The sequence below is a fragment of the Osmerus eperlanus genome, chromosome 23 (assembly GCF_963692335.1).
Source record: "Osmerus eperlanus chromosome 23, fOsmEpe2.1, whole genome shotgun sequence".
Taxonomy (NCBI): domain Eukaryota; kingdom Metazoa; phylum Chordata; class Actinopteri; order Osmeriformes; family Osmeridae; genus Osmerus; species Osmerus eperlanus.
In genome coordinates, this window is record NC_085040.1 from 5158325 (window position 1) to 5173451 (window position 15127).

Consider the following 15127-nt stretch of genomic DNA (forward strand, 5'->3'; position numbering starts at 1 on the left):
CTAACGAGAAGGTCAAGATGAGTCGTGTGTGGTGGTAATCCCGGTAGCGGCCCTTCAGCTGTTGTGATTGGACCAAACTAAACATGCGTGCATTGTGCCCCTTTAATCATTACGGGGCTCCGCCCGACGCCACAACCGACGACCCCATCGGCCGTGTTGCCACGGCAACCTCCGACTTCTATTATTCATTCGATTTTCATCGCCTTCGCAATTCCGTCCTACGGAGCTCTTACAGATGGTGGTATGTGAGTCCGGGTGGAGCAGAACATGTCAAGCGGAGTGTCTGAGAGAGGCCATGTGGAAATAACAAACACACACATGTTAAATATTACATCACAACTCTGCCGGCTCTACCCTGCTGTTGGTCTTCCGGTTCATCTGCTTTGAAATCCTCAGAGGTCAGATGCGTCCATTAAGGACTAATTAGGTTTATACTTCCCCCCCCCACCCCACCGCCACCACCACACCCCTACCAGAAGGTTAGAGGCTTCTGGGAACTCTGTTTGGGACAGTCCCACCTCAAGTCACCCAACCCCTCGCTGTTCAAACTCTGCTAAAACAGATGTCATTTGCAGATGGCCTTTGGGAGTCAACACATTACCTGCACCCTTTACATAGTTGACATGTGAAGACTGAAAATTGAGAAAATTCTAGAACAAACCATCCGGTCATTTCACCTTGTACAAAAGCCCAGACATAATGTTCCCCCACAGAATAGGAACCCAGACCCAGAAACACGCTCCACAGCAGGCCTCTTTGTAAGTGCCATCGACCACCCCCTGCATCCACACCATATGGCTCCCCACAGACCCCTCCCCCAGGATTATGGACGGCTAGTGAGAGGGGGGATACTTAGCAACTGGGTCAGGGAGAAGGAGGTGGTTGTGCTTGGGGGGGGTTGTTTCCTGTTTGTGTGTCGTGATGGGCTTAAGGAGGGAGTCCGCTCCCACCCCACCTCCTCTCCCCTACTTTACCCCCCCCCCCCCCACACACACACATCCCGGCCCTTCCTTATCAACAGGTTAACATGGGCTCCCATTGGACGTCCTGATTGGATGTGACTGGGCTGGCAGGCGAGGCAGACATGGGGGAACTCTGATCGGAGCGTCTTGATTGGAGGAGACGTGTGATTGGAGGAGACGTGTGATTGGAGGAGACGGGAGTGAATGACGAGAGTGAATTACCTGTTGGAGAAGGTTAACCAGCGGGCTGTCGTTCGATTACTTGCCATATCCAATGGTAGATCTGCCAGTGTCTGACCTAACAGCAGCTAGTGCAGCTACTGTGTGTGTGCGTGTGGTTGTGTGTGCGCGCAAATGAATGTCCAATGCATGTGTGTGATAGTTGTGTGTTTTAGTCTGTGTGCGTGTGTGTTTAATGGGGCTCTTAAAGGGGTCTAATCCTAAATATGTATTTGTTTAGAAGATCCTAAATGTTTTAGTAGAAGGTAGGGCCACATCCCCTTCAACCAGCAGCAAAGTACACAGCAACGTCTTTTACAACTGCGTCTGACAGTACCATCAAATGAACACTGAGACTGCACACTTGTTTCTGTCACTCTCACGACTTCACAAACTGCATGAGTCTGAAAGTGTGTCAGTCTAGCTAAACTTGTGTGTAGCCCAAAGACAAAGGAGGCTTAAGCAGAAAGTTGTGATTGACCAACAGAGCCAGGTGGTGCTAGAGTGGATCTAGAGAACAGGAAGGAGAGATGATTTATTCTAATATTTTATTGTCCACACATTTTCACAATGTCCCTCCAGACAGTCATTTTACTTCCATAGTAGCTTTGCTCCCTCCTCACACTAGCTCACACATTTGACAGAATATTCTAGAGATGTTTGGGTAGTATCTGGGACAGAGGAAGCATTGTTGTGGTATAGGCTTTCACCATGACTGGTTAATGTCCAGTTGTCTAAATGGCCACGCAGAGAATGGGTACATTTACCTCAGTTGTGGCATAATCAGAGATTACTAATACACATGCACACACACACACACACACTCACAGAATTAATTCATCTAATTTTCCAGACATAAGCATTAAGCATGTGACACACACCCATGACTTCACACAGATGTCTTTGTTCTTCTGTCAGAAAGGGGGTGGGGATGGGGGGGGCGGGTTACTGATTGAATTGCATATCGTTAACCCTGAGACTTTGAAATCAATCCATTAAAAAAAAGGTCGGCCTGGTTTTCATCTGCTGCCCTGGTGCAGCGGATCAATACTGAGGACTGCAGGCTAGGCTGTGACTCAGAGAAGACCACAGTGGAGCTCACAATGAGGCTGTTTCATCCATCACCCGATGCCATCAGGTCTAATAATAGCTTTTTCTTATTTATCTCCAATAATGTGTCCTATTTGGGAAATCTAGCACTCAAAAAACGTATGTATGCTACTCTGTTACACTAGAAAACACATCCTTGTACATGTATTTGTTCAATTGCAACATATTAGCATTTGTTTGGGCTGCGTTGTGGCTTAGCTAACTCGCTAACTGAAGAAGGAATGATATTGTTTTATGATGCTGTTCCTTTACGTCTAATCTAGCCTTGACATCTAGTATTTCTTTTGCTACATTATTCTGAAGCTAGTTCATATGAATGAAACTAGCCATGTAGCACTCCAGGTGGAAGAGTTGGCGTGGGTTAACCTGATGTAACCCCTCCACAGACTCCACCCATCCAGCTGAACCAGGAGACTATAACAAGTCACCCTCAGGCCCTTCAGTCAGGGGCCATGAAGACTGATGACGCCCTAAAGTGGCCAGGGGTAACCCTGCCTTTCTGCTTTCTGATAGCGCATTCCAGAGTACACACAGAGACATACTCCTCTGTTTGGGCATGCCCCCCTCCCTCCATACAGACCCCCCCCCTACCCCCCCGGCTCCCATGCATAGCTGGGCTAGTGGGTGTAAAAATAGCAGGAGGGGTGGACTGGAGCTTGAATTAGCAATGAGAGTTATCAGTTAGTGGCGGTGGCTAGTGGATGGAGGACGGCTGACTGGCGAGGCTGACAGACAGAGAGGGTTTGCTGGACTGACGGTTGGCATTTTAGCCCCCACCCTTGCATGGCTACCACCAGTTGCGGAGGTGTTGAATGAGAAAGCGGAGGGGGGGGGGGGGTGGTTCGGACCAGTTTGGATCTAAGACCTCGGGACTCAAAGTATCTGTCCGCTCACATTTGATGACACCGCGGCCGGCGGATTCGCGAGCGGGCTGTCGCCATGGGCAACGCGGCGATGTGTAAAGTGTGCGGGTCGGAGAAGGGGTTGACAGCTAGCGGGAGCCAGTGGAACCTGGAGCAGGCTCCCACTGACTACTACTGCCAGCAGCACCTTCCTGAGCGCCCCGCGGCCGACAGACCCCCAACTCCTCCGGTAAGAGCCGTAACACAGCGCTCAGAGGGCCGCCCAAACACCTGAGGCTTTCCTGAGCACCGATAGAGAGCTTCCCTAGGGCCCTGAAGGGTCTAGAACAGGCAGGACTTAGACCAGGGAACAGTCAGAGTCTCAAGTTTGTCTTCTGTGTTGAGAGATCTGACTGAATAGACGTTCTTGAAGCCGTTTGTTTGTGACATCTCGGCACTCACCCGGAGGAAAGATTTCCTTCCACGCAGGTGAAAGTCATGAGTGTGCTTTTGTAGATAGGAATATCTTCTCTTGTCGTTCGTGTGCAATAGAGACGACTGATGTTCTCGACGGTGTGAGCGGTTCCCCGAGGTGACGCGTCCTCTCTCGAACACGGGCTGACATTTTCGTTCCTGAACGCCTCGCGCCACGGCAAATTGACCCATCAATGTTCATTTCAAATGTTGCGTGATGTCTTTAGCTGGGCGGCTGCTCTCCGCACTCTCTTTAAGAGACGGACCAGAGATGGTGCGTATCACTGGGAAGGTCAGCCATGATGGCGCTATCATCTGCTTTAATCCCGGATCATTTCTTCAAGATGGGCCGGTGTGACAGCTGTAGCCAAACAGCCAGTACCTCCCTGAGTGAAATTGGCGGCTTTGTTTATCCAGCTAGACCGTGTTGGAAATACAAAGAGTGTAAGCTATTGTAAATGGTAATGGGAGACACAAGCTGAAACTGCCTTGGAGAAAAAGGAAATGGTTGTTCCCAAAACTGTCTTAACCCCTGGTGGAAAGTTGCTAAACTTTTTTGATGAGCTCAAAGACTTCCGGACATCAAAGAAGTTTCCGGCTACAGTGAAGAGAGGGACTGAGGGCGATGCCATCTGAGTTCAGACAGCTGTGTTATGCCTCTCGGGTCTCTAGGGATGGAGAAGAGGGAGGGCTGCTGAGAGGGAGGGAGAGGGGGAGGGCACAGGTGTGACTCGAGATGAGGCCTGTAATTGGCAAGCCAGCCTGTGAGGACTGAGGTGACTCAGGTGACCCTTGCAACCCACCCTAGCGACCCTTCAGCCAAGTCCCTGCCCAGCTGGGGATCATTACCTGGGTGACAGCGAAGGATGGAGGTGGGAGAGAGGGAGAGACAGAAGAAACGGAGAGAGGGACAGGGTGAGAGAGGGGGAGGTGACAGAGGGAGGTGAGAGAAAGCTGAGTATGATGGAATGAAGCTGTGAGTGTGCCAGAGAGAGATATGGGAGAGGGGATATTGACCACCTCTGAAATGCTTCCTGACTCTGATACATACATTCTAGCTGAGGGTGAGAGGCACCATTGTGGCCTGTGTAGAATGAATGATTAAGGGGAAAGCAGTGGGAGAGAGGGGGGAAAAAGGAAGCAAAACTCGACATCAAAGCAATCAAATTTGCAATCAAGAGTCTATTACCCAGCACACTGTGCTCTCGCACGTAAATCCAATCACCATCTTGAGTTATTGTCAGTACTGAACAACATCCATTGACTAAGATTGAATCTCCCATTGATTTGTAGCTCACAGCAATGTCCCTCCTGTGCACAGTCACTGCAGTGTGCTAGCAGGCCGCTCTTGCGCGGTTCTCAGGCCCTGTACCCTATCATGCACGAGTGTCTGCGTAACAACCTGTCTGTGTGTTCCTGTCACTTCACCCTTCTCCTTCTGTTTTGGCTGTCCTCTGCATGCAAGCAAGAGGAACTGGAGTGGTTGAGAAGTGTGTATGTGAGTGTGTGTGTGAGAGAGGGAGGACATGTGTGGGGCGGTACGCGAGTGAAGGTGCAGCACCACAGCAATGGTGTGTCGGTGGTCGTCGTGCCTGTCTCTGTGTGTGTGTGTGGGTGTGCACCTCACACAGGATGGAGCGTGTATAGTCAAAACGCTCCCGTGATAGCCAGCCTTTCCAACAGCTGATGATCCCTGTCTGGATGACCCCCGCCCCAGCGCTCCTGTTTTTAGATGTGGACCAACTCCACAGTTTGACCCCTGACCTCCCCCCCTCCCAACGCACTCACTTCTCACTTCAGCTAAGTGGAGAGAGGAATCTCTTGTAGAGACTGCGATGTGCCAGCACAAAGTGTTCTCTTATCTCTGTCTCTCTCTCTCTGGGGCCTAGCTAGCTAGAGTCTACAGAGAACATACAGATCATGGCTGACGTTCTGAGGGCCGTGTCTCAGTATCCAGAGGTTGAGATGCCTTCCTTTCCATAGTAAGTCTGCAATGGATATGGCATCCATGGTCTGTAATTCTAACCTTGCCTCAATCTCTTCAGCCTTCATTCCTAAGAACCACCAACCTGGCCCCTTCTCCGTCTATGAATGTAGAGCTGGTTCTAAATTTAGCATCGGTGGTGGACCTGGGCCTCTGGCTGGCCAACGGTATGGTAATTGGTCCGCAGGGAGAGCTGTGATTGGCCAGGAGGTCTGTTTCCTGTGTTCTCACTGGCTCCGGTCCATATATGTCTGCCTGAAGAGGAGGACCGTGACGTAGATGAGAAGGATGGAAGGGGACTCCCCTGGATGCAGAAATAATGAATTACAGAGAGGAGAACCTCCTGAATATATAATGAGGAAATCGTTCCAGTTATGTCACCTCAAGCTTCATGTATTTGAAACCATTAGCATCACAATGATTCATCGAGTGCTATCGTTTCCTTGGTGTATATGTACGTCCTGGTTTATTGAGGGTTATCGCACGTCAAGCGGACCTCTGTGCGTTGACCTGCCTTGAAAAACAAGAAAAAATACCTCTGCACATGTCTTAACGTGTGGCATCGACTGATGATTTTCTGCACGGCAATTAATGCTGGACTGAAGGCTCTGTGTGTTGCTAACGAGAAGCGGTTGCATTGATTCCAGATCGGGCAAGTGACAGAGCAATCATCACAGTTGATTTGTGCCTCCATATTCACTGGCAATGCATACCAGTCTAGCTTCTAGGGAGATCCAATGTCGAACATGCATCCCGACAAACACACACACACCTCGCACACACACGGTTGGTGCCAGTGGAGGAAATGTTAAGGTTGACTGTGTCCTCAGAGGCGGGCTGCTACGAGATGGTTGCTGGGTACTGCAGGCTACCTTGTAAACACTACTGATATGACAGGCTTTGCTGGCCAGGGCTAAGAATAGAACGTGTTGTTCCGTGTGAGTAGGACGGCAAATCTGTGTAGAAGGGCACAGTTGCCTTCCTCGTATAGGTGTCAGATGGTGTGTTTGTGTGTGTGTGTATCTGTGTGTGTGTGTTGAGGCGTCTGGCCTTTAGGAGCCTCGGAGCGTGTGATAGGTGGTTGGAAGACTCTCCAGGAGCATGTGACATCTGTGTTTTCCGAGGGCGTTGTCTCCATCAGCCTGGCCGTGGTGACTCCCGGAACACTTAGGGTGCAGTGAGACACATGCACACACATGCACATGCTCAGGTGCAACCGGATGACGTCATTGTTGACCTTGTTCTAAGCCCACAGCTATGGTTGATCCTTGTTTGTACGGCAACACACACTATGTAGCAATGCTATTGGTTAATCTCCAGTGAATTATTGTTGAGTCAGTTTAGCTCCCAGTCGTTTATTTATCCATATGTTTTATGTCCCCCATTTGATCTATATTAAGATCAATTACAGAGAGAGAGAGTTCGGAATAAGGACTTTTCTGTTGATCGTGTTCTGTTGCCAAATGGATTGACTGGCAGACCCTGTTGCCATGACTACCCAGAGAGGTAGGTCAGCGTGTCTCCGTGGTAACTGGGAGGGGCGAGGATGTTTACATCAGTGCATTTGGTGGGCAGTTATGGGTTACTTTACATTATTGATGAACATTCCCTCGTACAAAGTACACCACTGAAGTGAGAGAATCGCTCTGAATATGAATGTTGCATGTCATCTTTGGTCTGTAGCAGAAATTCTGTTGGCAGGTTCGCTTGCAGTGATACACACGTCTACTTGGTTACAAGTAGTTAGTTACGGCTTGATGTCATTATTTATTTATTTTAAATCTTGTTCCCCCACTTACCTGACCAGTGAAAGGTGCAGTTCATTCAGTGTGCCGAGTCGTGATTATTGTGGTGTCACGATTATGCTGATGAATGAGCATGATAAAGGAAATCATACAGATTTCTTTGGTATTGTTCACCCCTGCTTTCATCTCAATCTTACCACATATCCTGCTCAGCTCAACTCCTCACAGCTGTGAGTAGGAGTGGGCTCAGTCAATGTTCTAAAAAAGCCTTTTTCCTCCTAACCCTTTCTCCTGAAGAACTACACCGTGTAAACACCTCCACATTGATAAAACAAGAAAACAAACCATCAATTCAGTGCTTATGAAACAATTTCTGTAGGAAGAACAATCTGCCATTTTCTTTTCGCCTGAATGTAAAATGCTTTGAGTTAAAAGACTTTCTTGTTTGAGGCCTATTGGCCTAAGTATCACTATGGCAACCCACAGACTGCAGAATGATTTAAGAAGGACTTGCATAATGATGATACTGGGCGGCTGTTAGAGGAATCCGGCAATTTTGATCGGACTTTCTTTTATAATGATTCTATTGTGTGCTGTGGCTAGCTGTGTACAATGCTAAGTATGTGGGCTAGCACTGTCATCCATTCTATGCACACGTGCAGTATGACCTCACCCCCAACAACCACAACCACATGATCCCAGAAGTCTCGACACAGGCTTTACTCAGCAAAAAAGGCAGTATGATTTATGGAAACATGAAAGCTAGCAGCATATAGTTATGCTATAATATATGCTACAATAATGTGTGCACATTTACTTGGAGATGGACGTATAAACCGATGTGATGTGACACTGTCTGACAGTGACGTCATTTGGGTTCTGCGAGGTTACTGGACGTTGGATGGTGCTGCAGATGGATGTCTCTGGTCTGAAGGATGCAGCGCAGTGCTCTGCAGTGTCCACACCGAGCACATGCCAAACCAAATACAGAAGCCAATCGGACCACTTTCTGTTCATTTAACATACGAGTTGAATAAGACACATGTTGTCATTATTTCTTGACAGGCTTTAGTTGAAAAAGAGAATACCACATACATATAAATCATGCAATTCTCCATTACAGTTTCCATCTACACATTCCCTTTATCAGTATTCATAGCAAGGCAGCATACCTTGCGTTTTCCTAATGCAGTATACGGTAGGCCAGAGACATCATTCTGAAGTAGAAGGAACTGCTCTATTCTATCCACAGCCTGCGCTGACGGCTGTCACTATCACAGCTAAGAAGCTGCAGTCGACTCCATTGTCTGGGAGCTAGCAAGCAAAGATGCTAATTCAATCAATCAAAAGTACTGCATTCTTCTGGCAGGTAGCGCTAGCTAGGGGGTGAAGAGGTAGAGGAGAGAGGGTGGAGTAGCTGACTCATTCCACCTCCCTACTGCCTTGGTGTACTTCCAGTTCTGACTGTCCCTGCATCTGCACGAAGAGGACATGACCTATGCTGCATTCTCCTAGTTAGGATAATGCTCTGCGCTGATAAACTCATAAAACATTGATGGTTCGCTTGATGACTGAGGCACACAAGGTGGAATTATCTACCTTGCTCGCACCTAGGCTCTCTAGGGAACCATAACAAGCTTGTTTGCCGTCTCTGCGCTTTTAGAGGGTGTTGGTGAGGCAGGCTGGATGTTAGCTGGCCAGGCGTGTGCCAGCAGAGATAACATTGTTAGCTGTATAATTACCGCAGCTATTTTTATGCCTCTGAAAAGTCACGGAAAGTGACTCAACATACATCCAAAATCCTTTTTAATAATCTGCTGGCATGAAATCGATACGAACGAAGTCTTCCAACGTGGTTGCTGCCTGACCTTTATCTAATGTATTTCTTCTTCTCTGTTTTCTTCTAGTCGGACAGCAACACCAGCTTCCTGCGGGCAGCCAGGGCAGGGAACATCGACAAGGTTCTGGAATATCTGAAAGGAGGAGTGGACATCGGCACCTGCAATCAGGTAAGAAACACACACACATACTTATTCGTTCTGTTCGAAGGGACATCACACATCAGTGCCTGGATTTTTTCACTTCCTGTTGGTCCTCTGTGGCTTTCATTGGATTCCCCAAGCTCCAGGCTACAATAACTCAAGGTCACTATCCCTCCACCCACGCAACATGCCAGGTCTCTCGTACCCCCTCACTTCCCTCAAACACCTCAGTTAGCTCCTGGGAACCCCTCGTTGATCCTCAGTCCAGATGTCAGTCAAAGTCACAAGGTGACCTTCAGTCTCTCAGCTTCCGGCCCTATTCGTTAATTCAACCTGCTTTCACCAAAGTGACATGTTTGGGACATGGGACATACGTATGTAGGTGAAGCCACCTGTGGTTGGGGTTCCAAACTAGATTTTTACCGACATATTACAGTATCCATCAGTCCTCTACAAAAAAACCTCCAAACATTTTGAGAAAGATTGAGGTAGTCTCCCCTAGTTGCCTTCCTCCTTCCTCCTACGACTGAATCCTCCTCCTCTCCGAGGAAACTGTCGGTCTGTGAGTTAAGAGTCTCCATCACTCAGTGTTCATTACCCAGAATACATTTAGAGAAGCCGGTGGTTTTACATAACACTGCTGACAATAGCTCTCACAGGGCACCAAAGTGACAGGGTGCTGCCTTCCATAAAGATCATCAGGCACAATCATATTATACAACTTTTGTATTTCCGAGCAAGGCCTAGCCTAAGACGAGCTCTTCTTCTTCCTCTGTGGTCTTACCTGTGAGTTTGCCAGTTCGGATGCTGCAAGGATAAATATTGATGCTGGTCCAACAGATCGATAGCTCGAGAAAATCACCCTTACTGGAGCTGATGGTGAATCCCTTTTCCATCAGGGCCAATAGAAGAAACCCCATATTAAGGTAGTGTAGTCAAGAACGAGTTCAAAGATGCGGAGAAGTGTGTGTGTGTTTTTGAAATGGAGGTTGTGATTTGAGGCCACCATTTTGAAAGCCAGTGCCCTGATATCCCACATATAAAAGCAGGCCAGTGCTGACTCAGGTACTTGGTTCCCTGGGTCACCTGTATGCCTACACATTAATTAGTGGGACCTGTGGCAGGGCCAGGGGAGAAGGAGAGAAGGATCAGTGAACAGTCATTAGTGATTCCCTCTTCTTGGTCTCCTCTCTCTCTCTCTCTCTCTCTCTCTCTCTCTCTCTCTCTCTCTCTCTCTCTCTCTCTCTCTCTCTCTCTCTCTCTCTCTCTCTCTCTCTAGATCTGTGGTCCAACAAGAATCACCCGGTTCTCCTCTCTCCTTGTCTTCTCCATTCCTTCATTCGAGACTTTGTGACTTGTTTACACTGCATGGTGAGAGTCCAAGTCTTTATTTAGTAGCTGGCTATTATCTTGTGCTCAGAAGCCATTAACGTTCCCCACTACATGAAGGGCAAGGGGGAGTGTGTGTGTGTGTGAGGGGGATCAGTGAAAGCAGATATAGTGTGAAATGACCCGTCCAGCAGATGGTGTGTGGTCAACCTGATAAGCAACAACAACAGTCACATGAACTTCAGTGGTGTGTGAGGGCTGTGAGGCATCTTTCCTACACACACACAAATACACAAAACTCTCTCTCACACACACACACACACACTACTCACCAGCCACAAGGTCTGCCACACAATATGCCCTCTGGCAGAGTATCACCTTAGAACCTTTTCCAGAATTATCCAACGTTAAACTTGCAGTTGATGCTCGTTTGTTTATCCATGTCATCTCTCCCTCCCTCTCTATCTCCCCCCCTTCCTCTCTATCTCCCTCTGTCCCTCCATATCCCCCCCTCCCTCTCTATCTCCCCCCCTTCCTCTCTATCTCCCTCTGTCCCTCCCTATCTCCCCCTCCCTCTCTATCTCCCCCCCTTCATCTCCCCCTCCCTCTCTCCCTCGCTCCCTCTCTATCTCCGTCCCTGCCTTCCTCTCTATCTCCCTCCTTCCCTCCCTCTCTCTACCTCCCTCCTTCCCTCTCTACTGCCCTCCCTCTCTCTCCTTCTCATCTATATCTCTATGCTTCTCTCCCATTCAATCTGCATCTCCTCCCTTCATACTGAGTGGAATCCATCTGCTTTGATCTGGTTCACAGGCTCTGCTTCGTGTCTTTGTCATAAATGTTAGGTATTTTAGTGCCTTATTTTGCCTTGCCGATTGTACAGTACTTTGACTAACACTGGTTGTTTTTAAATAGAAATACATTTGGCAGAGTTGTATCTCAGGCTTTTGTCTTTGGCAGTCTGAAGCTGACTACAAGCTACGCCCTTACATTCATTGTCTCCTATCTGTTCTCTCAGAGACCATTCATGATATGATATCTGCAACCATACTCCAGTGCTGTATCACTGCTGTCCTGGTACCTCTCTCCTTTCATGTCCGGTCCCCTCCTCCTTTCATTCCTCCACCCCTCCATCCATATGGTCAGTCCTGCTGCACCTTCCAGAAATTGTCATGGTAAAACCCTGACCTTCACACACTGACAGACACCTAGATGGATGGGAGACTCTGGGTCTAGGTATGCAGGGTGTAGTGCGTGGAGGATTGCAGGTGTGTGTCTGCAGAGGAGATATATTCACTAACAGTTGGAATTAATGAATACTTTTAGTTAATCTGCTAATAGGGTGTAAGCATGCTATTAGCTCTGATATTGATAGACTGCTTGATTTCTGTTATGGATCACAGACAAGATATCTATTTCAGTTGTCTTAGCAACCGACCATTTTAGTGCTGCTATGCACAGAAATAGCTTTGCCGTAAATAACTTCTGTAAAGAAATACTGTTTCTGAGCCTGTGTCTTGTGGGAGCCACGTAAAGCAATGTGTGTCTGTTTTTCAGAATTATTCTTATATTCTTTCAGAGTAATACTATAGATGGGTCTTTATCAAACTGCACCAAAATAGGTGAGTCCTTGTAAAGGAGACACTGTTGCCGAAAGCATGGTCTCCAGCTGCTGAAGGTACTGTGTACATCATGTCTAGTGTTGTCATGTAGGCCTGAGTCCATCTGTTACGGCCTCCGTGTGACCATGAGATGCCTGTGTGACCGACCGACGGAACACACAGCACACACTTAAAGTAGTCAGGACAACCAAGGTTTCTCTCCATCGTGCCGACCTGTGACACGGGTAGTCTGTCACTGTCTGGACTAGGGGAAGGGGGGGGGGGGGGGGGGGGTCTGGGGCTCATACAGTAGATAGTCTCTCCTGTGTCACAAACCCATATAAGCCATTCTTCATAGTCTCCAGCCCAGACGCATGTTGCCTTAACATGTCTCGTGGCGATTGAAGAGGTCACCTCCACGATGCCACCGTGGGGTCCTCACTCTCAACTGGCATCCATCTACCGCTGCGACGTGAACACGGCAGGTCCTTAAACACCGGGACAGATTACACCAAGACCTGAACACCCACAGGTGGGGCACTGTGACCTCGTTGTTCAAGATGGATGGCTCGTCGTCCAGTGCTCTGGCACTACATTGATGGGTTGGGACAGGAGCCATCGTTGTGGGAAAAACTTTCTTACACTCGGAATGTGCAAGTGGGGAGTCCTTCTCTAATTTCATGGCACATGTTCACACATTGACATACAGCACTAATAGCACACCCGTATTCCTTTGTGAACCATAAATGTCAAAATGCCTAAGTATTACTGTGCTTCAGGCAGCATGTACAGTTTTGACCCCAATATGATTCCATAGTCCTTATTTGCACTTTCTTCTCAACGGGGCAGCCCTCCTAAACGAGTCTCTCCAGTGAACTTTCCAGCTAGCTTCCCCAGACAGCAGACGTCTAATATCTCTGAAAGGACTAATCACACTAGCCGTTATTACATTCACACCCTCCATTAGCATTCCTAATATGCATCTTGATGGGTTTCTACTCACTGTAATGGCTGGGCTGCCCCACAGTGATGTCTGCAGGCTAGGAAGTCGATTAATGGCTCCTTACATCTACAGGGTGTGAGAAAGATGAGGGCGGAGAACAACGTGATAAATTGAATGTTCTGTGATTCAAAGTTTTCATAAGCGATGGCGTCTGGGTAGTTGATCTAATAGTTATGATTTAGACCTGTGAAGGGGCGGGGGTGTGTGTGTGTGTCTGACTGTGGGGAGTGGGGGGGTGGCGGGCCATGCCTGTTAAAATACAGATCTTTCCTTGGATCTAACTGCCGAAAATATGGTGAGAACTATGTACTTCTGATCCTTGATTTTGTTCTGTACTTCAGACTGCTATGCAGACTAAATGCATGTCACTTTGTTTAACAGCATCCAGGAAACAAATGTAAAAGTTCAAGGCAGCCTTTAGGCATGGAGACAAGCAGGTGTGCACCTTCTGCATCTAATGCACCATATCCTCTCTCTTCAAAGGAGTGCAGAGTTTGGTGTTTTGCAAAACAGATGCCTCCGTTTGTTCCAGCTTGTTTTAATGCGACAGAACCCTGTAGGGCATTCTTAACCAAATGTAGCGCGCCATTCCTCTCTACAAAAGAAATGCAGGATGTGACAATGTTTCCGTGACATAACGAATGGCAATAACATTCTCTTTGGGGTTCTCTGTATGATAGGCAGGCTGAATGGACCGAACAGGCACAGAGGAAATCATCTATCGACTCACTAGTCCCATTTTTCAAACGTAGACAAGCGCTGCCCTCCAGTGAAAGATATATTAAATCACTGCTGGGTCAATGGAGATCTCCCCCGGGCTACAGAGGGGTGGGGGGGAGTGTAACACTGTTGACTCTAACTCTAAATCACCACTCCATTCCAGTATCTACCTCGTGAGTAGAGAGGTATGAAGAGAACGTGGTTTTCAGTGGGCCTGGTTTTTGGACTTACAGTAGGCCTATGTAGTTGTTGGGTGTATTGGTGTTTACCTAAGGACTTACGTGGGACTCACCTAAAGACTTCTCCTTATGTGAATTCCCTACACTGATTGTAGAATCTTACCGTGTATTGTGGTTTGTTTTTGTCTCTCGCCCTTCGCTTTACATTGGTCCTTCATACCGAACCCCTTCCCCACAGTCCTACACTGTCCCCTTCATTTTCAACAGGCTGTCACGCTTGTCCACTCTGTCAATCAACTCATGAAACCCCTCCCCTATTCTTCCTGCCAGCCCACCAGCATGTGACTTGTTAAGAGCCAGATATAGATATTAACAGAGCCATTAGAGTGATTTAACATCTCCTCAGAGGATCACACATGGAAGAGATTACACTAACAACTTGAACTCATAAACGTAAAATGGTTTAATGACATTTGCACAGAAAACTAAAAGATTATCTCACCACAAAGTTGAAAGTAGTTTTCCATCCTAAACATCGATGTTTGAAGCATGATGTGCAAGTGGGATTGATAATACATTGCAACACCTTGTTTGGTAACCTTCCCCATCCCCCCCTTCCTGTCTTGTTGTGGTATTTTGGAATTAACTGGCAAACGTCTGGATTCCTTAATCCCTGAGGAAATCCCTCTAGAGTGATATTACAATGTAATCTTCATTTCTGTCCTACAGCAAATACCATATATTTATCGCTACAGTACGTAGAGACTAAGCAGAAATCTTCTTATTACAGAAGGTTAGGGTTGGCACTTGAGAGAGGTCATTGAGTTCTGAGGGAAAATTCAAGCAAAATCGAGAATAATTTCCTATTGCTTTCAACAGTGGTTTGAACTAGGGTATTGAAGAAGTAACAAACAATCACACTATTGCACCAAACACGTACGCAAGCACACTCACAGCCACTTTATTAATATCACTTGTCC

At 47.6% G+C, this 15127-nt stretch overlaps 1 protein-coding gene across 1 annotated transcript in view; it reads left to right on the forward strand.

Annotated features, from left to right (window-relative positions):
- The first annotated feature begins 3215 nt into the window (after nucleotides 1-3215).
- Nucleotides 3216-15127, forward strand: part of ank2b (ankyrin 2b, neuronal) — a 62895-nt gene continuing 50983 nt past the window's right edge. The window contains exons 1-2 of the mRNA XM_062449336.1: nucleotides 3216-3383; nucleotides 9244-9345. Of these exons, the coding sequence (XP_062305320.1) occupies nucleotides 3231-3383; nucleotides 9244-9345 (255 nt within the window). The 5' untranslated portion in view covers nucleotides 3216-3230. The remainder of the gene's footprint in view (nucleotides 3384-9243; nucleotides 9346-15127) is intronic.